Raw genomic sequence first — 25,604 nt, forward strand, 5'->3', positions numbered from 1 at the left:
TGACAGAGGTGAGACCTCCTCTGTCTGCTTGAAAGTTCTCCCCCTGGGGCTTGGGCTGTCCTCAGACAGGATGCGTAGCCTGGGCTGTCTGCCACCCCCAGGTGGTGCCAAGTGTCCTGCCTGACAAGGGTTAGGAAATGCTGAGTGAGTCTAAAAGGGGTCGATGGGAGAACCGAACGGCCTGAGGTCGAGGTTTACTCTCCCTAGTTCTCCATGATGGTGAGTGACCGTGCTCCACTGTAATCACCACACATGTTCCTTGGCACAGCTAACTTCCGGTTTCCAGGTCAAACAACAACAACAACTATAGATCACAGTGGTTAACTAACTTTGCCAAGATCAGCAACACGTGGAAGGCAGGGTCTGGTCTCAGGTTGCCTGGTCAGATCCTGCATCCCTGATTCACAAGGGAATGGTTTTATAAGGCCAGAGGTGGGGAGAGTGGAGTTTGGGGATCCAGAGAGACACGCCCCAAGGCTGTCCTCTAGTCCTCTCTCTCGGCATGGAAGAGAGCCTGCTAGAGAAAGGCGATTCTGAATCCTGGCGGGGCTCCTCCTGTAGTTTCAGTCTCTCTAGGATCCAGGGAGTCCCGGAGAGGCTAAGTGGCCTCCAGGACGTGAAACAGGAAATGACATAAGGAGCAGGGCAAAGGAAGGCAGCCAGCAGGCGGGCACACAGGGCTCTGGCACGAATTTCCTGCTTCACTAACCTCAGAAACACCCTCGAGGAAGCCGTTCTCTTCCTTGTTACCTGGTCAGAACAAGGCGTTCTCAGCCCCATAACTTGCCCAAGGTCCCTTAAACAGTCTCCAGGGGGCCTGAGATTTGAACACAAGGTCCCCAGACCCCCCAGCTCCTCCCTCCTGCTTTCCTGCTCCCTGTCATCAGCAAGGTTCTGTGCTGGGGGGTGGGGAGGTCCCTTTGCCCCCCAACTTCCCACTCAACAAAAATTAACGCCTGCGTTCCTCTTTTGCTCGTTTCACGGCAGAGACCCCCAGAGCCTTGCAAGGAATAACCAGTGTCTCCTCCCGCAGCCCGGTAGGGAGGATGGACGCCGCCCCCAGGACTTCTCACTTTCTGAGCAGGCGACTCCGGCTCCATAATGCATTCCGCCCTGGGGGCAAGCCACGTCCTCGTCATGGCGACAGTGAGCCAGCGACAGCTCCGTCCCAGAGCACTTCACTCCGCTCATGGCCACTCTGTTGGCATTGACGTTTTCGTGCCAGTACCAGGTCTCCTGGAGAATCGACAAAAGAAATGGCCAGTGCGTCACCTCGAACGGTCGCTTTCTCACAGTCTATGCGCTTCCGGCCTCACGAAAACCCCCAGGCTCGAGGATCCCGTTTTCCAGGCGGGGACGGCAGCGGCACAAAGGGGCCGTCACCCAAGCCACACGGTCTGTCTGTTGGCGGCAGAGCGAGCGGGACTCCAGGTCTTCTGACCTCGCGACTCGGAGGCTGCCGCTCTCCCTCTCTAGGAGCATCGCTAAGCTTGCTTTTTGGCCAAAGCGCTGTTCAGTGTCACGTGTCAGGAACGGCAGGTACCTGGACCTCGGCTACCACCCAGCTTATCCCGAGCCCAGGGCAGACACGACTCATCGATCATGGCACTCTCTCCTCTAAGCCTGACTGTGATCTCAGAATCCTTCTCCACACAGTGCTCCAGAGAGACACTGCCGATTGACCAGAACTGGAGAGAAGAAATTTATTTGCCAGCGTCAGGAGTCAGATACTCCTGCATCCTATTGGCTCTGTTTCCCGAGAGAACCTGACTGCACACCCCTCATCCTCCAGAGAGAAAACGGGAGCCTGGAGAAGGAACAGCGCTTGCAGTCAGTGGCAGATTTGGGACTGATAATCAGGCTCGGGCCCATTTCACAACCTCAGCCGAGGCCCAGATGTCTTAGGAATGAGCTGACGGGGAACAAAAATAGCTGGACGGCCACTCTGCCGTAACGAGCACTGTTTTTCCACCCTCCTCGAAGAACCAGAAAGTCCTGGTTCGTCATGAGCAGTATGAGCAGAGACACTGCATTGCCCTGGGAAGCCAGGCTCCCAGGGGGTGTGGGGAGCCGTGTCGGGGAGAGGGTGCGGCTGCTGTGACAAGGGTTCTGGAAGGGCTTGGAAATTTAGCAGCCAATCAAAGGGAGAATGCATGAGCATGGTCACCAGCTGGGACCATGTTCTGGCCAGAGGGGCCTCCCAGGGAGCAAGCGAGGCCAGCCTATGGGGTGTCGGGCCTCGGCCTTGGGTGGTCTCCACTCCCCCGTAGGATCGAGTTGCTTCCCTCTGCAAATGGCACATCAGGACCAGCCTCCAGCCTAGGGCGGATCCCAGTGCACAAAGCTGAGCGGACTGGGGAACCAGAGTCTAGGCCCTCATTCTCCAGCAGAGAAAAAGAGGTGGGGAGTCGGGGAGTGACCCGGCCGAGGACTCGGAGCCGTGAGGGGCGGAAGCGAGGTCGGGGTGAGGCCCCTGCCTCCTGGCCCATGACACTTTGCTCTCTTCCTCCTGGGTAGCTGGGTAAGGTCCATGGAAGACGGGGCTGGCTGACGAGAGGTGGGCAGGCTCAGACTAGACGGGTGGGGTGGGGGGGGGGTCCGAGGCGGGGACTTCTCACCTGGAAAGCGTTGCTGGCGAACCCCAGGCCCAGCTGCCGGCAGACCACCATGGCCTCCACAATGCCCCAGTTCTCGCCGCACACCGTCCCCCATACGAGGGACCCGTTCCTCTCCACCAGCACCTCCACCCGGCCCTCGTAGGGGTTTCGGCCCCCGTTCAGGCGCAGCTGTGGAGAGAGAGGCAGGTTGGTCACCGGGAGGGGACGGAGAGGAGCAGCCCCCGGCCATCTGTCCCGATTTCGTCTTGGAGTCCTGCCCGAGACGGCATCACTGAGAGTCTGCCGTGTGCCAGCATCATGCCCAGCGTGGTCTAACTTAGTACTTATCTCGGGGCTCTAGAAGCCTGCGTAGGCGGGAGGCCCGCTGACCCACACCGAGCCCCGCAGCAGAATCGGCCTCTGCTCCCTGCTACGCCCTGTGAACCTACCAGCGAATCAGACGCTTGGAAGGATGCACCAAGGGGCCTTCAAATGTTAGAATTCACCAAGATCCCTTCCCGGGCCCTTTTCTCCCTGCCGCATCCTCTGCTCTGGCTGGTTCCAGCCCCAGATCGCACCTCACCCCACAGCGCCCCCTGCTGTCCTCTCCACACCGAACTCTCTTCTGGGAGCCATGGCGGCACCTCAAAGACCCCTAATCTGAACCTGTTGTCCTTTTTCATCTCTCCACCTAACCCCGTATCTCCCCCTAGTCTTTGTTTCAGCTCAAGTCACTACCATCTATCCTGAGACAGCAAACTTTCGATAGAGGGCCAGGCGGCACCTATTTTAGGCTTTGTGGGCCGTATGTTCTCTGCCACAAGCACTTTGCTCTCCCAGGTAGTGCACAAGCAGCCACGGACGGCATGCAGATGTCTGGGCATGGCCGCGTTCCAAGAAAACCACGTTTACAAACACAAGCAGAGGGATGGGTTTGGTCTGCAAGCTGTAGTTGGTTGATCCTGAATTGATTCTGTTAAACGAGCCAGAGATGTGAGAACCGTCCTCAACAGCACCCTCTTTATCGGCCTCCCCATCCTGGTGGAATTGTGTCCCGGGTCTCCCTCCAATCCACCTGCTTCCCTCCAGCTCCAACCCTCCCCCGTCTCTCAGGAATCACCAGTTGGGAGAGTTTTGAGGATGGGAGAGAAGAGAGCTAAAGAGGATTTGCTGGCCTTTTGGAAGGACCTCCCAGCGAAGAGGAAGCCGGCTTGTCGGCTACCCCCGTGGGCAGGTCACCCAAGCTAGGAGACACGCTGTAGGTTTTTCGAGATCCCGAATCAGGGAGGGAGGGTGTGTTTCTGGCATAATGCTGCGAAGTTTCCCTTTTCTTTCCCTCACGTTACCAGGGTCCACCTTTCGTTCCCAAATACTGTCTGTATGGTGCTCACATCTGTACGATCTGCAGACCCGCTGTCGATGTGGCTCCTCTGGGTTCCCGCAAAGGGCGCCTGCCAAGGGCGTCGCAGATGCCACAGCCCTGACGTTCCTCAGAGGAAGGCCCGAGTGTCGGTCACACCCCGCGTGCGGTGCCGGGGCAGGACGTGGCACACAGCGGACGCCCAGCGCCTGCCGCTGAGGACCGTGGCGCTTAGGCACGTGTTTTCTCATCTGGCACATCCGCCGATGCCAGGTGACCCTGTCAGTAACAGCGGAAGCGGCGGAGCCGGAGCCCTTCCTGCGATCGTCATCGGAGCACTCCAACACCGCCTGCCAACACCACCTGCTGGAAGCCTCCGGACGGAGGTAGGCCGCTCGGCCTATACTTTCTGGGGCTTCCACGACCTGAACATAACACGGTCCCCGCTGTGCCCCCAGGCGCCTCACCTTCTTCTGGAAGTCCATGGCGGGGATGTTACATCGCACGCCAGCATCTTCCTCGTGGTTGCAGCCCTGAGACTCAGCGTTGAACTTGCAGTCTATGATGGACTTCTCATTCCCCGTGCACTCAATTTCATTGAGATGGATGGGTCCTATGCCTGGGGAAGAAACAAACAAACAAACAAACAAACACAGGCTATGAAAGCTTCCGAAAGGAAGTTTCTAGCTTGGGTGACCTGCCCACAGGGGAAGCCAACGAGCTGACTTCCTCTTCGCTGGGAGGTCCTTCCAAAAGGCCCAGTAAATCCTCTTTAACTCTCTTCTCTCCCATCCTCAAAACTCTCCCAACTGCCTCCCATAATCGGCTCGAAGACCCAGCCTCTTCTCCCTGGGGAGAAGTCCTTGTCTTGGGATCCACGTCTCCACAAGAGCAAACTGAGGGTTGTACTAAGTCATGTGACCTTGGCCAACTCACTCGGCCTCTCTGAATCATGGCTTTCTCACTCAAAGGAGTTGGACTCAAAGACTTCTAGGCTTCCTTCCCACCTTTCGTATTTCATGCCTTCATGAATCTGAAAGGGGTGGCAATCACTGTGTGGTCAGGGTTCCTGGAAACAGATGGCATGCTCAAATTGGATGACTCGAAGAAAGTTAGAAAAAAAAGGATTTTTAAAATACAGGCATGAACATAGTGTGGGGAGATCACAAAATCACAAAGGACAGTCCAGTCCAGTGCTCATGGGCTATGAGCACTGGGGCACAGATACCAGCCCCTGGTCTGAAGAAAGGAGTGAGGGGGGAACACGAATATCTAACCCAGGGGAGCAAAGGGCTGCGTGGGAAAAGCCCCTGCTAAGAGCTGCTGCCTTTGGTTGAGAGACGCAGGGGCCCGCAGGACCCGTGCAGAGGGGAGATACCTGGCCTCCCTCTTTAAGAAAGGTGCTCCTCTTTAAGAAAGGCAGAATGGATGGGGCCATTAATATGTATCGAGGGGGGGGGGAAAGGGTTCTATCATCAGATCCTTAACTGGGAAGTTCCTTGTGCAATTTGTAAGAGGTGAATTTAGAAGAGTTTAGTGACTAGTAGACATAGGTAACATGTGTCCAGAGGTTATATAGACTAAAAATGTAGATACGTTTAGGGGACATTCTTGAGTAATAGGGCCGTAATGTGCCTTGAGGAAATCAAAGTACCGGGCTCCACCGCCTCCCGTCTTGGTCCTTGCCCAGCCGGTGGCTTTCTCCCTCTCCTGATCCTCACCATCTTCCTCCTCTCATTCGGGCCGTGACCCTCGTCACTCGAACGCGTGCTACAATCCCCCATCTTTGCGATGGCCTCCCCCGAACCCGCACTCCCTCTGGCCTGACACTTTCCTCCCCTTCGGGGTGAACCTCTCGGAAGCATCGTCTGTTTTGCTCTCACTGCTTCCACGGCCAGCGGTGGGACCATCCGTCCCGCCTGTCTGTCTGCCGGACCTCGCATCCCAGGAAACAGCCCCTCTGTCCACCAGGTTGTTCTCGCCAGAGCCCAGAGGCCATGTCCAGTACCACCCTCCTCCACCGCCGACGAGCAGTCCGTCACCCCGTTCCATTCGTTCCCCGACAGTGAAGCGCTTTTGTTTTCCCGTTTCTGCCATCGTGACGCTAGCCCGACCCTGTCACCCCCACTCGAACGAATGCGACAGTCTTTAGTCTCCCTCCTGCTTGCTTTTTCCAAAATATTTCCCACACGGCAGCCCAAAAGATTTTTTTTTTTTTTTGAATCATGTCATTTCCCCGTCTTAAATCCCTGCAATGGCTTTCCAGTGCTCTTAAGGATAAAGTTCAATCTCCAAAAGGCCTCCCAGGCCCCGTGGGATACGGCCTCCACTTAGCGTCCGGCTCGGCCTGCTCCTCGCCCGCAGCCACACCGTCTCCTTCAGCTGCTCCGCTGAGCCCAGCTGTTCCCTCTGCACGGACCGTCTTCCTCCCGGTCCTCACCAGCTAACCCCCGCTCATCCTTCAGGGCTCGGCCTCAACACCATTTCCTCGGAGAAGCCTTTCTGACCCCGTCTAAGCCGGGTCCCTTTCGGGAGCCCCCCACTAAGCAGTCTGCTTCCTGTTCACTCAGGCGGCTCTCTGTCCGATGTTCGTGTGCCTCCCCACTAGGCTGGTGGCCCCACAAGGGGCAGGAGTCATGTCTGTGTTCCTTCTGTATACGGACCAGGGCCCAGCAAGCAGGAAGTGCTGCAAATAGCCTCCGAATGGATGTTGTTGACATCACTGAGGGTCTTTCGTGTGTCAGCCTCTGTGCTAGGTGTTAGGGGCTCACAGGTGAAGAAGGCAGGCACCTGCCATGAAGAGCTCAGTTAGTTCAAGGGGAAGGCAGCCACACACGGGCTTGTAATGGAACGTGATAAAATATGAAGAGGGCTATATAAGCTTTAAACCCAAAGGAAGGAACCTTGGCTCTGTCAGAGGAGTTTGGAGACAGCGTCTAGGCTCCCTGAGGCCATAAAATAACTTCCGGGAGCAACCCATGTTAGTAGGGAAGAGCCAAGTTCTATTTCTTTGGAAATTCATAAATGACGAAGCCTCCGATTCCTTGGAATTTTGTAAAACTTATAAAAAATACATCAGTGACTTTGGCTGGAAACATCCAAGGACTCAGAGTGAAAATGCTGTGACAAAATACAGATCCTAAAATACAGGGCTCTTGAAGTGGGCAGGAGCCCAACATGGAGTAAGATGGGCACAGAAGTGGGCGGCGACCTCGGACGTGAGCGTCCTGGTAGATGAGGGGCCTGTTTGATGATTGTGAGGACGATGTTAATCGTGGTGATGGTGATGATGATGATGATGGTGGTGGTGGTGCTGATGGCGATATCTAATATCTAATTTGTGCTGGAGTCTGTCCTAAACACATTGCTTCTCTTAACTCATTTAATCATCACAAAAACCCAATAAAATGAGGAAACCGGAGACCAAAGATCAAGTAACCGGACCAATGGAAAAACGAGAGTTCAGACTAGACAGTCTGACTCCAGAGTACATCTTGCTACATTTTTGAAGCTCGTCAGGAGTGCCAGGTGGGAAAACCCTATGTTGGAAAAGAAGAGGCTTTGCTCTGGAAAAAGCATCACGTCCTCCTGAATCTCGGGCTGCTTCCTCCGCCTCCTGCACCCTGGAATACCCTCTTTCGACCTATTTTGGTAGAAGCCTGCCTTCCAGGGATACCTCGAACCCCTCCTCCTCCATGGGTCAGCGGGAAATGACCTCACTCCTGTCTAAACGTCCGCAGCATTTACTTTTACACCCCTTGCCCATGAGGCAGTGGGCTGGGCAGTCAGCCTGACATTGGACGCAGCCTGCATCTTCTCGGGAAATGACGGGAACTTTCTGAGCTCCACTCTCTTCACCTGTACAAGGCCATTTCTCATAATCAGGTTGGGATTATGAGAAATGAATGAGACAAAGCATGTCACGTTACTAGGGCTGCAGAAGACGGTAGGTATTCTTATCAGTATCATGTCTTATAGAGCATCACCTATTTGCTAGTCTAAGTTGATCGGGGTTCTATCTTATTTCCGCCACTCGCGGCGAGCTCCTGGAGAGTGGCTACGGAATAAATGAATTCTCCATTCTGCCATCTAGCCCAAAAAGCACTCGATGAGTGTTTGTGGATTGCTAGACTGCAGGGCCAAACAGGAGAGGAAAGGTTAACACGAGACTCCGGTTAACAACTGATGAGTCTCCTTTGGGCTTAACTTATGTAAATTTATGTAAATTTATGCAGTCTCATAAATAGAGGGCGGGGCCTGCTTTCCTGAAGCATGTTCTTGGTGCACCAGGGGCAGATCACAGAGGTGGGAAAACCAGTGTCTCTCACCCTCTTTCCTGCGCCACCCAGTTGTGTGGTGGGTCGGGCAGGACAGGAAGCGCCACCGAATGACAGTGGCCCAGGTGTCCAGCTGCAGTACCAGCAGTGAGATCTGCAGGCTCCTGGCTTCTTTCGTGGACCTGGGTTCGACCTGCATCCTGACCCCCAGCTTTCTGCTGCTTCTGGGTTCTGGCCTGTCCCCTGAATTGCTCTTTCTCTGATAGTTTCCCCACCTACACCTTGGCCCTGCTCTTCCCCTTTGTACAAACCCTGGCCTGGGTGACCACAGGCCTGGGGCAAGAGCAGGCCACTGGGGAAAAGCCATGGCCAACCTCGTGCAGCAATGTGATGGACTCTGGATCCACAACCAACTCTGTAGGTTATAACCGGAGTTTTAAGAGTAAGACATAGCGTAGCGCTCTGCACGTTGTAAAGGTCAGCATCGTCTCCTGACATCGTTTCAGCTTTTGTGCATGGCATGTGCTGTCATGTGTATTTCTGACCGGGGATTGCCGGGAAAAGGGCTTCAAAGCCACTGCTGTGGAGCTGCCCTGGCCAGTACAGTAGCCACTGGCCACACTGAGCCCTTGGAATGTGCCTAACCCAGACCAAGATATGCTGCCAGTGTAAGGCACATCCTGTATGCAAAATGTCAACAACCTCATCAACGGCATTTACACTGAGTTAATGCTGAAATCATAGTGTTTTGGATGGACCAAGAAAATATATTATTAAAATTAACTGCACTTGTTTCCCTCCCTTTCTTCCTTCCTTCTTTCCATCCTCTCTCCCTCCCCCGCTCCCTGCTTGCCTGCCTGCCTTCCTTCCTGCCTTCCTTCCTTCCTTCCTTCCTTCCTTCCTTCCTTCCTTCCTTCCTTCCTTCATGTAGCTACTAGAAAATTTAAAATTATGTATGTGGCTTCCATGATATTTCCATTGGACAGTGTAGGTCTAGAGTATTGAAACTTCTTCACCAAGTGTTTGTTTCAGCTGACCTTATTTATGCAGCTGAAACTCATTCATTCATTCATTCATAAACTGAATATCCCCAGAACACTATGAGCTTGGCACTGAGGACAGAGAGGTAAAAGCCACAGGTCCGCGCACACCGCCCCCCCCAACCCCCATGTGTGGTGCTCGGTCATGGGGGTTGCTGGACATAAACAGACAGCTGGAGTTCAGTCATGTGCGGTGGGTCCTGCAGCACAAAGCCCAGAGCCTGACTCTGACCTGACATCTGTCCTGGTGAAAAGAACAAGTTTCAGAGAATCATAGGCGGCTGGAGCCAGACAGAACCTCATACATCAAGAATCCAGTGGAGTCTCTGAGGCGCAGAAGTTTGCCCGGGGCCCCCGTGCGAGTAGGTGGCAAGGGTAGGGCTTGGGCTCCAGGGGCCTGACTCAGCCCCTGCCCTTTCACTGCCCTCGCCTTGGCTGTGGTCAGCTGGTCCACCAGCCAGAGCCAGGACTGAGGGTCTGACCCCGTCTGCTCTGTGACTTGGCATCGAGTGTGGAGTTTTCCCTTTCTGCCCACCGGAGTTGACCTCCGCCAGGCGCGTTAGCAGATAGTAAAATAGTAAATCATCCTATGTTTCTTTCAAGGACGGCATCGAACATGCCAAAGGCCTCTTCCTCCCAGAGTTCCATGGGCCCTTGAAAACCTTTGGCTGCTCTGGGCGGGGAAATAATTAGGTCAAATCGACATGCCCGGGAGACATGGGATGTTTGTGTCATCCAGTGCTCATTTATTTCTCAGGATGAATGGTGTCTGTCCTGTCGGCCTTGGGGGAGCACAAACCATCAAATCAGCCAGTCAGGAAAGTGGGCTGTAGGAACCTTCGAGATCTAAGGGAAGACGGAATTGCTCACCATGACCGGGGAGTAGTGTCCTGGGGCCTAACATTAAAGTCCACCTTAGACCCGGAAGGCCTGCAGGGATTGGAGAACGGAGGTAGAGGGGAGTTCTGAATGAGAGCAGGACTGGGCTAAGGGGCGGACTAGAGAAAGAAGCCCAAATCTGAGAGTCAGAAGACTGGGGTTTCAGTCTTTCTCCACCAGTCACTATCGGGGTGCCCTCAGGCTTGTTCTCCTGAGCCTCAGATTCCTCATCTTTGGAGCAGATGACCTGAGCTCCCCCCAGCAGGGCTGTCTGACCCCACGACTCTCCCTCCAGCCCACTGGGCAACCATTTCCTCCGGGCTGTGATCTATGACCTCGCCACATTCCTTTGTGTGAGGCGATGGCCCTGTGTCTGACAGCGTGGAAACATCCTCTCCTCACAGGACAGGGCACCCCACCCCTCCCCCGCTCTCCCTCCTCCCCACCCCCATGACGGCCGCTGGTCCCTGCAGCCTCCCTGTTGGTCAGCACCAAAAAGATTCCAGGAGAGGACTGACTGATTTTTCTTGCTCAGCCCCTAGTTCTCCAGGAGAGGGCTGGGCACTCACTGGGCAACGGTCTGGGATGAAGGCCCTCCCTGCCTGGAGGGCCAGGGCTTGCGGGCTTCTTGGGCTCGGGAGGAGGTATGGGGGGGGTGTGGGGGTGCGGTGGGGGGCATGTTATCTGCCGTGTCACGTCATGTTCACAGCATCGCTTTCCACAGAGTGACCCAGTTGAAGGCCTCCTATATTTTGTTCTTTGCTCAAGTGGAAGATTTGTTCGGGACACTTAATGAAAACCAGGCCCCTTCTCCTTAGCATCTCGTGACATCTGGAGAGGGGGCATTACGTTCCCAGTCTCTGGTGCGAGGGAGAGAATGTTTTCGAGGCTGTGCCGGAGTGAAGAAGTAAGAGGACATTTGTGCCCAGGATGGTCCACAGCCTGATGGACCCCGAGGTCCTCTCCTGGGACCCTGGGGTCTCAGTGGGGCAGTGGGAGCCCTGGGGTGGGGTTGGGAGACCTCCGTTAAAGTATTCATTAGCTGCCAATACATTGTCTCATCTTGGGCACTTAGTCCCTTCTCTGGGGCTCAGCTTTCAAGTCCGTGTGAGGGGACTCGGTGTCCCCCAGGGCCCTTCCCACTCTGGCTGCCCAGGGAGAAGCCTGGGGCTCTCTAAGAGCAGCAGCTGCTGGAGACAGGAAGCCAAGCGAGAAGAGCCCGGGAAGCAGCAGACGGGCCGGCCGGGCTGGGCTCCCGTGCCATGCCCTCTATGAAGACAGGCCACGGGAGTCCTCCCCCTTCCTTACCTTGCCCCAGCTGGGAGCCGGTGATGGCTTCTTTGGCACTCCCAAAGCCCAGCTCTCTGCAGACCACGCTGGCAGACACCAGGTCCCACTTGTCGTCGCAGATGGTGCCCCATTCTCCATTCTTGAGGACCTCCACGCGGCCCTCCCCGACGTTGGCACCGCCTCTCAGCCGCACCAGGGGTTGCTGGAGAAACACACGGTCCTGCTGAGCGCAGGGGCTGATGCGCGCTCAGCCGGCAGTCACGGCTCGCTCCCCTTGCTCCCCAGCCACCCCCACTCCAAGCCCGGGTGCCGAAACTGTGCTGGGGCGTGTGTGTGTGTGCGTGTGTGTGTGTGTGTAAGGGGACACGCTGCACGGTCGGCCCTGCTGCAAGCTCCTTTGGCAGCCTCTCAAGAAGCTTTAGTCCCAGACCACTGGGGAACCCATCAGGACCCTCATTAGCTTGTCACCTCAACCCATGCCTGGCTCAGAGACCTCACCACCAGCATTTCCTTCCACCCTCTCATCCAGAACCGCAAGCTTTAGAGCAACAGAAGGAAGCCCCTACCCTTCAAAGTCTGCAGACTCCAGGTGGACCGTCATTTTATCTGCCTATGATAGAGCGCTGTCGACCAGCCCTGTGGGTGACTCTGGGGTCCTGCCCTGCAAGGATGCTACTCTGCACGCCGGTGAGAGGCGGGAGAGGGGAGACGAGGAGCTAGAGACTGGGGTCTTACCAAGAAGGCTGCGATTTAGAGAGCAAAGGCTGCAAGGAAGTGGGAGGCTCGCACTAGCTAAGACCGACACGTGCCATGGAGCCGGGCTCCTGCGTGGCCACCCGTCTGCTCCCGCCACCCCTGACTCCGCTCCAAGTCCAAACGGGCTCCCCTCTTCAGAAGATGCAGCCCCACCAGAGATGCGGACAGGGTGGGTGGTTACGGTTTAAACAGCCCAACTGCTTACTGACAGCTTGGAAGCCTTATCACCTTAGGGTCTATTTAATCGCACAGGAGGACGACTCACACCCTCCATTAGCATCTTGACCTCGCTGGATCATATCTTACAAGATGGGAGGTGGACCGCTCGGCGCCATCTGCCCGCTTAGCCTTGTTTGCATCGGTCTGTGCATGCATGTGTGTATGCGTGTGTGTGCACCTGTGCACACGTGTGTCAGGGCGGGGGACTCAGAAGGCCTTGAGGTTCTGAGTTACCGCGGACACTCATTCAACACGGAGGTACTCAGGGGTGACTGCAGCCGTTCTACGTGTGTTGGATCAGATCAGCCTCTGTCCTCCTCCGGCCTGTGCAGCCCTCAGCCTGGGGCTCCCTTCGCCTCTCCCTTCTCCCCCCAGCACCGTGGCCCCACCGAGTCGGGCCTGGTCGGAGGTGGTGTGTTTTCGGACATTGACATAGACCAGCCACTTCGAGGGCAGGGGATTAAACAAGACGCTGTGTCTCCATCCTCCAATTGAGGCTCCCACTTGGCCACATCTCTCTCTCCCCCCGACCATTGCAGGGTGGGGCGCTATGACGGCGCCCGGTTTTACAGACCTCAGGGGCTGCTCTGACCTTGGCACTAGGGGGAGGAGAAAAGGGATGGGGGCAGGTACCAAACACCCGGCTTCAGGGATCCTGATTCTAGCTCGCTTAAGAAAACAAAACAAGCCCAGCCGCTGGCTCCAACCTGTTTCCTGGCGACTGCGTCCCCTCCTTTCTCCTGTCTCCCTTCCCAGGCTATCTAGCTGGATGCCAGGGTCCCCTCCCCATGGCGCGGACCATCCGTGACTCAAGTTTAATGGAGGCAGAGTGCCACTAACCTCGCCGCAGCCTGCAGCGACCAGGCTGAGTCATTTGGCCCTGGAGGAAAGAAAGAAACCAAGGGAAACGATGACGTAAGGCTCTCTTGCTCTCTCTCTTTTTTAAGATTTGTTTGGTATGAACTTGATTCCTTTGCTTTACACTGCACGTGAAGAGGAATTTCCAAACAGTAGGGCCTGGCATTCCGGGTGACGCGTGCGGAACCCTCCGAGGCTCAGGCTGAGGATGTGGCCATCAAATCATATTGCAGGGGGCCAAGTGAGGGTGTGGTACCAGGTTGCGGAGACGGGGGGCGGGGCCACCGTGCAGGTGTGCCGGGGCCTCCAGGTTGCACACATGCGCAGTGTGGTCAGAACTGTGCGCGGCAGAGGGGGCGGGGCCAGGAAAGCTCTCCAAATAGGTCCCGCACCCTCCTGCTGACGGCTGGGCTGCCACAGCCATGTCTCTCCTTTCGGTTATGTTTTCTTCTTTAGTCCAAATACACCGTCCCCCAGTCTGGGAAGGGTCCCCAGTGTGGTGTGTCTGGCCCCTGGCCTGGTTTCCCTTTCCAGATGCATGAGTGCTGTGACTCCCTTTCCGAGAGCAGGTCGTTGGAGTTGGCGGGAGGGGCGATTGGACGCCGCGGAGGGGAAGGAGGGGTGGGCAGGCAGGAAGGGGGGGAGGAGGCACAGAGCAGCGCTGCCTCAGCCAACGAAGCCCGAAGCCCGCCAAGTTCGGGGAGGGGCTTCCACTCCCGCAGCACGGCCCGCCCGGACACGCCGTCTGCTCCCATCGCCACCTTTCCCCTTCCTCCTAACCCTGCCGGGTTCGGAGCTGACTTGGAACTCGCCCCTGCCCAGCTGACCGATTACTAAGTCCTGAGGTTTTGCCTGGCACACGGACTCCTTCCCTCATAAACGGCCAATGCTCTCTCCTGCCCCTCCCTCTCCTCGTCCAGGCGTTATTCACACCCACCGGTCCCACCCCGCTGCCCCGCGTTAGCAGTTTCCAGAACATGCAAATCCCAGAGACCCTGTGGTGGATATGTGAACGGAGCAGGGCAGGGGGAAAAGAAAGCCTCTTCGTGATTTTCGAGGCTTTGCTTTCACGTTCTCTTTCAGGGGCCGAGTCAAGCTGGCCACGGTTGGGGTGGTTCGCTTGTCCTAGGACACTGGTCTGTCGCCATGGAGGTGTGAATTCGTGTGAGCGCACGTGCACTCACAGGTGCCGGTGCACATGCACATGATGCGACTGACGGGTACAGACGACATGAACGTGGTCCTGGCACGTTTTTCATTCTCTACCTTTGTGAAAGCTTTTAAAAATTTCTATCATTTCTGTTGAAGAATACACCCAAACACGTTTGCAAACCTCCGTAGCTGATCTCAGTGCTTCTGAGAGCTATACTGCAGCCCCAAAAGTTCCAGAGCCCCTCTGTTCTCTGAGAATTGTGCAGAAGCACGGGGTGCCCCCCTCGACCCCTTTTCATGCCAGGAGACAGTGCATGTCCCCCGCAGAGGGCATCCCAGTCTCAAGGTGAAGCGCAGGGTTGGAAGGACAGGTGGGGGTCCTAACGGTGTGGGGGAGGAGCCCAGCTGCTTGGCACACCCTAGAGCTGGCATCTGCTGGCGAGGCTGGCCCTGACCGGTGTCCCCTGCCTTCCTGCCCTCTAGAAAAGTGGTCTGAGTTGGGGCCATCTCTCCTCGCTTTCCCCTGGGGGTCCCTGTCTATTCCCACCAGCACCCCACCGCACCTCAGGTCCCAAGTGGCTAGACTCTTGTCCCATCCTCACCTCTGGCTTGTAAGCTTTCCGGAATCTTGAGGGTCCATCAGGGCTGAAGACCTGGCCGGGCACACAGCTCACCACAGCCGGCAGCCCGTTCTCACAGGTGACGTTCTTCACGGGGTCCCGGGACACGCGAGGGCCCAGCTTGCAGCTGGAGATGTGGGCCTCTGTGCCCGTACAGTCCATGGAGAACCGCCAGTAGCGCTGCTTCTTCCGGGCAGCAAACATTCTGCAGGGACGGGAGGAGGCAGGTGACCAGGGTGTTAGGACGCCCGCCCCTCACTCCTTCTGCAGCTAGGCATTGGGCGCCCGCCCTGGGCCTCTGGTGGAGGAACTGGACAGACGTGGTCCCTGCTCTTGGAGCCGGTCGGGCTTCACAGACGGGGGCGCTTCACAGACAGGGGCTTCACAGACGGGGGGCTTCACAGTGCACCTGCGGGCACTCCCTGAGCACCTGCCGTGCCGGACCCCATGCTGGGCACTGGGGGGCAGGACCTGGAAGGGGATGCGGCCTCCTGCTCCTTGGCAGCTTACATTCTAAGAGACAAGGGGCTAACTCAGCGTAGTAAGGTGATACTCACGCCTATAAATACAAAATGCAAAGAAAGGCTCTACAAGAGATCACACCCCTGGTCCCAAGAAACCCTTGAGTCCTGGGCAAGCCACGTGGTTGGTCACTCGAACTGTCCAGATCTCAACAGTTGCTGTCATTCCCTGCCTTTACTTCCCTTTGTCAATGAGCGGTACAGCTTGGTTGTAAACTCTCTCCCAATGATATACAAGATTAACAGTTTAGATTCAAGGAGAAGCACTGAGAACGCTCTGAAATGATCTCTTCTGCCAAATCGAAGTACAATGTGCTTTGTGATGGAAATGGTAATGGTGACGAGACTCAGCTACGGACTCTATCAAATCTTCACCCAGTGGTCAGTGAGGCTGGGGGTGTCTCCCCTCCATGTCCTGGGGAAGCCAGGTCTGTGTGCTGGTCCCAGCACACAGGGGCTCCCAGGACAGTGGGGCCTTTGGAATGGGGCAGAAGCGAGATCCTATACTGCTGGTCCAGCAGGCCTGGAACTTTCTGCTTTGTCTCAAAGTGAACAAATGGGATATGAACACAGAGGAAGGAAAAACCCGACAGACACCACCAATATCTCTCTTTAACCAAAAATTGAGACTTGTAACAATTCTAGTGTACCTGTGGACAGAGTCACACAGAATCTTTGCAAAAAGGACTATTCTAGAAAATTCAGGATGTGTGCTCACCAGAGCTGCAGCCCAGCGTGGAGAACTACCCAGGAGGACTGTCGATAATTCTGAGAACCTCTGCCCCTCCCCACTTCCGGGAGGCCTCTGCACTTGGAACCGCAAGCTCCAAGCTTGTTTCCCAAGACACCCCACATCAGGAAAAAGAACGCACTCGGGGCTATCGGCTGCACAAGGATTGGTCAGCTCTCACTGGCCTGGAAAATTCTTTTGCTCTCAGCTTTCAGAGAACACCACCCTCTGCTAAGAACAGATGGACCGGTCTCTTAATATCGAGGGTAGCACCCACAGCAGACACACAAGGCTGCTGCCCCAACCCCGCCTACCGCCCCCCTCCCCCCCCCCACCCCGCCCCTGCCTCCCAGGCCGCCCTGCCTCCCTCTGATATCAGCTCAGAGGAATGCGCTCTGACCCTCCGCGGGCTCCCACCATGCGGCACCCACTTCTCCCCCATGAGTCACTCTGCATAGGCCTTAAAGGAGTGGTGGTGGGGTACAGATATGAGCCCTGGGAAGCATGGGTGGAGGGCCCCTGCCTAGCGATGGGAGGGGAACTGGAGTTAGGGGCTGGTCATTGGCCGAGTGGGAAGCCTGCTTGAGAGAGAGGCGTCCAGGCCTGTGGCTGGGGAGCAGGATGAACACTGGGCTGGACTGATTAAACTGAAACTACGCAGTCCTGTGGGCTCTCCCTGAGCCAAGGGGCAGCCAGGTCATGCGGGGATGCCGCCAGCTGCTGAGACTGTCCATCCCGATCATATGCTCTGGAAGTAGGGAGATTGCACAGGATGGGTCCCAGGGCCCAGCGGGCCCACTGCAAGACGGACCTGAGCTCAAACTCCTGATCGCCTGACGTTCACGCTCTGACCGGAGGGACACGGTGGCATTCAGTGTCGTCCAGTAGTCTCCAAAAGTTCTGACGATTTCCTCTTTGCCAGCGCACAGTTATCCCCGGTACAAGAGCCTAGGTCCCCTCGGGATGGCGGTGGACCGGGGTCCTTCCTCCAGGAGACCTGGCTTCTCCCCATGCAATGGGTCCTGGGTCTACGAATTGGCTCAGGTCTGGGCATTGATTGAGGGCTGTGGCTTTCTGTTTTTATGACTCAGGTTAGGCTTTTGTTCACTCGACCGAGAACTTTTCTGCTTACACGAAACGAGTAAGGACCATCGGTCTTCCTTTCCGCCGTCACGCACCACATGACGACGACTTGTCAGTCGGCGATGAACTGCGCATGCGACGGTGGTGTGCCGTACGGCCCAGGTGTGCAGCAGGCCGGGCCACCTAGGCTCGTGTGAGCGCAGCCCCTCCCGTTTGCGTAACAAAGAAATTATTTAACGACTCATTTCTCGCCACGTATCCCTGGCGTTAAGCAGCACGCGACTGTATTTCACCTCCAGGAGCACCGTGATCGCCCAGCCAGTGCTGGAGTTCTGCATGGGTTGGACTATTCTGATTGCTTGTTCTCCCGTCCCAGAACCACGCCCACCTTGCCGCTGCCACCTCAGGGTCAATTACCCCCGCCGCATTGAGGTTTCCCAGCTCAGCGACTGCAGCCCCACTGTGAGGTCTGGCCTGCAGATAAGAGGGATCACAAGAGCTCTCCAAGGATTCTGAGACCCCCTCGCAGAGTTCTCCTCGGGTGCAGTGAAAGGTGTGTCCGCTGGACTCTCTCGGGGTGGGTGAGTAGGTCTCAAATGACAACCCCAGTGTAACCTTCCGATCTCCCTAAGCCTTTGAATCCCTACCTCTCCATGAAACCAAGGAAGGCTGCCATTTCCATTTCACTCATGGATCCGTTGGTCCCGGGTTCAGCCAAACAACCAACCAACCAACCAAACAGAGCCCTTCTGAGCTCCCAAGATGCAACGCTAGAGGCTCACGTCAATAAGTCAATATCCATAGTGGGTTCCTGCTTTAAGAAAACAAAAAACTACAGTATGAAATGCTCCTGCTCCAGGGATGGGCCCTGAGGCTTTGGCTTCATTTACTTCGAGGTGCATGCCCAGCTCCCCTGCCCAGTCAGCTCACAGCACAGAAGCCTGGAGCGGGGAGCCCGACTCCCCTCGGACAAGCCTATGGACACGGAGGCCCCTGGGAACATGTGGACAGCCCCTTTGGACTACTCTGATTTGGCGGAGGGGCGGCTAGCAGAGGCTCCGAGGAAGAGCTGCGGTCCCAGCCTTATGGCTGGCCACTCTGAGGCCTCTTTGGGCTATGGGACCTGGAGGTTAGCAGGGGGAGCCAGGGAGGAAGAATTCCCAAGGTTGCAAAACTCCTCATGGGCCTGGCGGACGCACGGACATTACTAAGCCCATCCTGGAGGGAGAGTTACTTTGAAAACAGTTTTCTTCAGAGAGAGCCACTTCCCCTGCCTCACTGGGGCGGGGGGGGGGGGGTGGCGGGGGGGTGGCGGCTGGTGACACCAGCAACCACTGGGACAGGCTGCGGGAAGGCTAAAAGAGAGATGAGGAAAGATGTTACTGGAAGCTGTGAATTCAGAAACCGTACAGGGTGTGACCCTCTCTCCGGTTCCCAGGCTTCTCCTTCCTCAAATTCAGAGTAGGGCTTGCGGACACCCCGGACCCAGGCCAGCCCTCCCCCCTCCCCCCCCAGCTCCGGACATATCAGCAAACCCCGCGGCGGGGGCTTGGGCCGCGTGACCGGGGTGGAACAGGTCTGAGGTGGAGGCGACAGTGTGGACCGCTCTGCCTGGAGTAGCCCTGCGGGATCTGGCGGGAGTGGGCGCCGTGACCCTCACGTCTAGAGCTTTCAGGCCTGGGTCTCCCTGCTCATTGCTAACAGCTTCTTCCAGCCAGCTGCCATCTCGGCTCCTAATAGCACCACCAAGGCGCAAAAAATCTCTCCCGGCACACCTGTCTCTAGCACACCTGTCTCGTTTGGGGCCCAACGGCCAGCCGAGTCCCAGAGATGAACACTAGACGGCAGAGACAAGCCGAGAAGGCACTGCCCCGCCCCTCCGCCCCTCCAAACCACCTCCAGCTAGAGGTCAGGAAGAGAGCCTGTGGATGCTCCCGGCCTTGGAAGCCCTTTCCTGCCCCCATCTAAAAAAACAAAACGAAACAAAACACAAAACAAAACCATAGACTGGGAGGTGGGAGGAGCTGGGATGGTGGTTTGAACCCCACATATAAACAGATCCCCTGCGGCCCAACTGCCAAAATAGACAGGAGATTTTTCTCCTCAGAATTAGGAAAAGGACTCTGAACCGTCTGCAGTTGGAGAGATGGCTTTTCAAATGCCTTCTGAACAGGCACACGCTGCCTGTCCTCGGGCACCCCGTCCTGTCCTGGGCAGGGCTGATGGCAGCCCTCCCAGGCTCAGAACTGGACCTAGACCAGCTGCCAGTCTGGGACGCTGTGGGTTCTCCAGGTGAGCGAGCCCGTCAGGGGATTTTGCTTTTCTTGGCTCCAATGGTAGGAAACACTGAAAAAATGTCCCCAGGGAAGGCGCTGGCCTGCCAAAGTACTCAGAGGAGGGGACCCCGGGTGCAAACAGGAAGGTCTGGGCCACGTTTGGGGGTGGGAATTACCACTAGGATCAGCCTCTGGGGGTTGGGGGGCACTGAGCCCAACAAGCTGAGCAGCCGCGTCCCCAGCACTCAGGCTCATGGTGGGCTGGGGGCTTCTAAGCCACGGTGGCCAGGCCAGGCCCAGCCCAGGGACCTGCAGCCGGAGGGAGAGCTGGGGCTGGATCCCAGGTCTCCTGACTTCCTCTAACTTGAAAGGAAACAGGAGTGTGGACCCCATAGCTGGAGACCTGTGGTTGGATCCTAAATCCGCCACCTGCCTCTCTGGCTTCATTTCCTTAACTCTGTTATCATTATTAAGGGGAGATGGGAAGGCCCCACTGCCAACCAGCATACCACGGCCACCAGCATGTCACGGGGCGAAACTCCTTCACTGGACACCCCCCAGGGCAAATGACTCTACGTCCTGTTATTCTCTACTCCTTTTCTCCCAGGATATATTAACCCTGGGAACCAGGAAGGAATCGTAAGATATCACGGGGATTGGTATAGCCGATGGACTCGATCAGTGTCTCAGTTTCCTGACGGTTGCTGCCAGTTCCAGATCCCTCAGACTAATCGTTTGCTGAGGGCACGTAAACCTGTCCCCTGAGGCTGGTGCTGTCCTTGCCTGCCGTGCCTGAGTTTGTCCTAGTTCAGCCCCTTGGTCACCGAGCTGTCAGCACCGAGGTGGGTTTTTCTTGCCCTCCCCCTCCGCCACACCTCCCCTCACTCCGCCTTTGTCATCCACGCGGGGTCTGTCTCCCACGGGTCACGAGTGCCTCAGAGGTGAGGCCTGCACGTGACAGCAGGTTGGCGGAGGCCTCTGCCCAGCACCCACTGCAAGAGCCTATAATCTTCGCAAGGCGGGCGACAGCCCAGGAGGCCGTGAGTCACGTGGGCCCCTTACTTATACACTTACTTGTACACTTTGGTGTTGTACGTCTTCACGCCAGGGAAGCCAAACATGCCGCAGACCACACGGGAGTTCTTGGCCGTCCAGTGCTTGTCACAGATCTGCTTCCAGGCCCTGCCATCCTTCACCTCCACGTAGCCCTCCGTCACAGGGGTGCGCTTTCGGTAGGCGGAGAGGATGGCTCGGATCCGGATGTCTTCCACCTGGATGTTCAGGTTCTGGGGAGGGGGAGGAGGCACCGAAGGGCACAGGTTACTTTCCTGTCTGGCCTGGGAGAGGCGCCGGCAGGCATCCAGCCTGCCTCCCCCCCCCCCCAGGCACTGCAGGGGGCTACAGGGGCTCCCCGTGGGGGCACAGCACGAGGCCCCAGGTATAAAACTTTACGTGTGGGAGGGAGTAGAGCTGCAGAGGTGACCTAGGCGATCAGAAGACTCAGAGGGTCCCGGCAGCTTCTCTCATGTCCTACCCCCCAAAAAAGCAGAGAGCAGAGGGCAGCAGCCTCCTCCTGCAGGGGCCTCGAAATGAGAGCAGAAGCGAGAATCCGTCCTTTGAATTTTCACGTTCTATAGTAAAAAATAATCTGGATTTTGCATTCTACTCCAAAGCGTGTGTGTGCGTGCATGGGAGTGAGTGTGTCTCATCTCCCCGAAGATGGAAGCTTTGTGCAGGTGAGCCTCAGCGGCCCTCAGGCTGGTGGCGCCATCTTGCACACCACCTGGCGTCCCGGGATTGCCATTCCTGAGCGAGAAAATACGAGGAGAGAAGGGGAGGAGCGGCGTGCAGGGACCCAGGCCTGCTGATCAGGCAGGCAGGGGCGTCCCGGGGACAAAGCGGTAGGGGCGGACACATGTGTGGCAGGGAAGGGAAAGATGCTGAATGCCTTGACCCTATGGAAAACTCCCCCTTACCCCAGGCCCACCCACCTTCTGTGGCAGAGCGTGAGGGGGGCAGGGCCCGGACAGGAGGAGGTGGAGAGGCTGGGTGGGCAGGCTCCCGCCCCGCTCAGTGAGGGTGCTCCTCCTCACACCCCAACCCCGAGGGGCAGGCTACGCCCCGGCCCCACGCCTCCACCCAAGTCCCAGGGATTTCGTAGGACAGGGGCCACCAAAGAGGCTCAGCTGGGCAAGAAGAACAGGCTTATGCTTTTTCAAGTTTCACCCAATCTGCCCTCAACGCTATGGAAGCTTCCTCCTGAGTCTCTCACTTCTGGCCCCTCCTCTCTGCCTCTGCTCCTGCCCCCCGGGGCCACTACCAGCTCTTGCAATGTCCCCTAACTGAGTCCCTGCCTCCATCTTTCTCCTCTATGCATTTATCACAGGACCAGTCCCTTGACCGCCCGCTCTTGGTCTGTGTGAGTAACACCCACATAACTTAGCGAGGTGCCCACAGCCCTCCATGACTGATTCCAGCTCCCCTCCAGCCCCCTCGGGGTCCCTAGCCCCGAATCTATACTCAGATCCAATAAACTGCAACGTAATGATAACGGCTACTGTGTGTGAGCCCAGCAGCAAGGCTCGATGCGCTTTCTCTCACTTAGTCTTTAGACAACAGAACGAGGTGCATTATAGCAACTGTCACCACCATTTCCCATATGAGAAAGCTGGTTGACCCTAGGGATGTCCCCAGGACCACCGAGAGGCAGGCAGGAGGTACAGGGTGAGAAGCTCTGAGGTGGGCCAGGGAGAGAGATGCAGGCCGAGCAGGGAGGGACCGACGACCGGAGGGTCCGAGCCCCTGTCCCGCCAGGATGCAAATGAACCACGAGGTGAACAGGACCATTATGTGGGTGCCCGGGGAATTCGGGTCTCCTCACCACTGGCTTCAGGGTGCAGGGCCTGCCGCACCAGTCCTGCAGGGCGGTGGAAAGTATGTGGGCTGGCAGCGACGGCCGTTGGCTCGGGTTCCTTTCCACGCAGAGCGGAAGGAAAGCCGCCAGCAGCAGGATGGTGTTGGCCGGCTCGGATCCTGGACTCTGTACAGCTTCCCTCAGGCCACAGAACCCGTGCCACCAAGACACATGGACAGGGGCAGGCCACGAAAGGGCCTGAGGTCCAAACCGGCCCGTGGGCCAGCCCCCTCCTGCCTCTTCCCACCTCCGAAGCTGGGCTGGAACTGCAGCGTGTCCTGTGCAATGTCCAGATGGCGTCAGCCCTGCGGCTCCCCGGGGCGGGCAGGCTGGGCCCATGGCGCCGCGTGTGCGCAGACCCTCCCCGCCTCACCCCCACCCCACCGCCGCCGTGGGGCGCCATCAGTGCAGGCTGGCCGAGGGGAGGCGTGAGATGCGAACCCCAGCACCTCAGCTGCAATAGGACAAGGGCACTGGGAGCTCAGCGGACCCTGCGCCCTCGTCCTGACGGAGGACAGCGTCCCCTCGGCAGAAGTGTGACTGGCGGTGGAAGCCGGGCGGGCTCTAGGATGTGGAGCATGAGGCTTGGAGAAGGTGCCGGGGCAGGTGTCATTGTCCTTGTTCTTTCACCAACTTACTGTGCGTGGCCCTGTGTGTGATGGTGTGTGTGTCTGTGTGTTTCCGTATGCGTCTGTGTGTCTGTACACAAGTCTCTGTGAGACAGGCCTTTTCGCGGGTGTCCATCCGCGCACAGAATGGCGTGCGCGTGCACGCCAAATGACGTGCGCGTACACGCAGCTGCCCCATGTCCGCGCACGCGATGACGTGCGCGTGCACGCGGTTGCCGTGTCTGTGCACGCGATGACGTACGCGTGCGCACGATGATATGTCCGTGCACACGATGGCCTGTGCGTGCACCCGATGGCGTGCGCGTGCACCCGATGGCGTGCGCGTGCAGGGCCGTGCGTCTGCGCGGTGTGGGTCTCTGGGCTTGTACAGTGCGTGTCTGTATTTGCACCTATGTGGTGGGGGACGGGGCCAGCGGGCCCCGCTTCTCCGACACCTGAGAGGAGCAGTCAGATTTACAGTCGTCGGTCCTTCAGAATGGACTATCTTCTCGTCTCCCTCCATGGAACCAATTCCTTCCTGTTCTGCTGGACTCAGATCCACCTCATTCATTCATGCACTCACTCACTCATTCATTCATTCAACAAAATACGGTCTCTCCCCTCCACAGACCCTGCCAGGGTTCCTTCCGACCGCAAGGCTCGCCTCTTCTCTGGATAATAACGACGGCGAGGGCCCTCGCTTATCAAGCACCAACCAAGTCATTGCACGGCAGGCTCTGTGCTCAGACTTCCCGTCTCCTTCCTGGCTCGGTTCTCACGACACCCCGTGCCAAGGCTGCTGTGACACCACGTCACGGGGGAATCACGAGGACACTTCGCGAGGTTTCACAATGTCCCCAGGTTCACACAGCCGAGCCGCAGGCAACCAAGGATGACAACCGAGCTCTAACTCGCAGCCTGCACGCCAGGCTCATAACCACTGGTCTCCGAGCCGTCCTCGGCCCCCGCCCGTGCCCTGTCCCCGGCCTGGTGTCGAGCTGACCCACGTGGGGCGGGCAGCCGGGTGATCCTTCTGGGGCCTGCCGGGTGCTGTGCACATTCGAAGCCCGCCCCGCGTCCGCCCGGGGGGCCGGCGGGGAACCCTGCGCGGCTCGCCTCCAGCACTCAGCTGGCTCACGCGCTCACGTGGGCCGCGCAGAGACTCTGTGTAGGAAAACACGGGCGCACACACATCACTTCCCCTTACTTCACCGCTGCGGCATTCCTTCCCTGACCACAAGTATTTGCACTTTTTTTTTCCCCCAGAAGTTCAACTCCGAAAGAGACAAAACTATTTGAAACGCTGAAACACACGCGTATTTTTCTTTCCTAACAAAGGACTCTCTGGACTTGCTAGTTTTACATCCAGCCCGGCAGCCCGGAAGCTGGTAACACGTCTGACACATTTTAGATTCAAATTAAAGTCGGAATGCTGACCCTCTTGCCAGAGACACTAGTTCATTCACCCAGCTCTGCGAAAGGCTTCTCTCCAGGGAACCCACAGAACCTTCTGAACTTGTCTTCCTCTGAGCTCTCACATCCCCAGGGAGGGCCCGAGCCTTGGGAGTAATTATCACTCGCCTCCAAGAGGGAGCATGGAGCAGGCCGTGACCTTCCTGCTTCAGCCAGTGGGCTGCTGAGGTGACCAGCGTGGAGCCCCAGTCTTGTGCCCGACTGGCATGTCCCATTCGCAGCTTCTGTGAATGACTTGCGAATTCCACAATGTGACAGTGTGGGCCTGCCGCCAATGAGGGAAAAAAAAATCACTAGTTTTGAAAGTCTAGTTGGAGATTGCATCAAAGAAAGAAACAGGGGGCGGCGAGGCAAGGAAAGCAAGCAAGCCCTTCGCCATTCGTCTGAGAACCGGTCACAGCCCAGAGCGCCCCTGGGGAGGCATGTTTGCAGGGCCAGGGAGCCTCCTTCCCTCCGCTCCAGAAGTCGTAATTTTTTTAATTGTTCTTTTAAAATATTTATTTTTCGTTACAGTTGACCTTCAATATTATATTAGTTTCAGGTGTACAACGTACTGACCAGACATTTATGTAGCTTTACTTAGTGATCGCCCTGATAGATCTAGTACCCATCGGACACCGTCCATAGTTATCAAAGCATTATTGACTATATTCCCTATGCTGTACTTCACCTCCCTGTGACTGTTTGAATAACTGGCAATTACATTTTTACCCCTTCCCCTTTTCTACTCATTCCCCTGACATTCCCTCCATTCCGCCAAGCATCAAACTCTTCTTTGTATCTATGAGTTTTTTTTCTCTTCTGTTTGTTTATTTTGTTTTTTGGATTCCACATTTAAGTAAAATTGTATGGTATTTGTTTTTCTCTGTCTATCTGACTTAGCATAATACCCGCTAGGCCCATTCGCGTTGTTGCAAATGGCAAGATTTCATTCTTTTTTTGTGGCTGAGT

The 25,604-nt window shown here is 56.8% G+C and overlaps 1 protein-coding gene across 1 annotated transcript in view; it reads right to left on the reverse strand.

Annotated features, from left to right (window-relative positions):
• Nucleotides 1–25,604, reverse strand: part of LOXL2 (lysyl oxidase like 2) — an 82,183-nt gene that overhangs the window by 15,304 nt on the left and 41,275 nt on the right. The window contains exons 4-9 of the mRNA XM_016141533.2: nucleotides 20,733–20,944; nucleotides 15,031–15,253; nucleotides 11,462–11,645; nucleotides 4,425–4,576; nucleotides 2,619–2,786; nucleotides 1,074–1,236 (exon numbers count right to left, since the gene is read on the reverse strand). Coding sequence (XP_015997019.1) covers nucleotides 1,074–1,236; nucleotides 2,619–2,786; nucleotides 4,425–4,576; nucleotides 11,462–11,645; nucleotides 15,031–15,253; nucleotides 20,733–20,944 — 1,102 coding nt within the window. The remainder of the gene's footprint in view (nucleotides 1–1,073; nucleotides 1,237–2,618; nucleotides 2,787–4,424; nucleotides 4,577–11,461; nucleotides 11,646–15,030; nucleotides 15,254–20,732; nucleotides 20,945–25,604) is intronic.

Source organism: Rousettus aegyptiacus, unplaced genomic scaffold (genome assembly GCF_014176215.1).
Source record: "Rousettus aegyptiacus isolate mRouAeg1 unplaced genomic scaffold, mRouAeg1.p scaffold_m13_p_16, whole genome shotgun sequence".
In the NCBI taxonomy this organism is placed as follows: domain Eukaryota; kingdom Metazoa; phylum Chordata; class Mammalia; order Chiroptera; family Pteropodidae; genus Rousettus; species Rousettus aegyptiacus.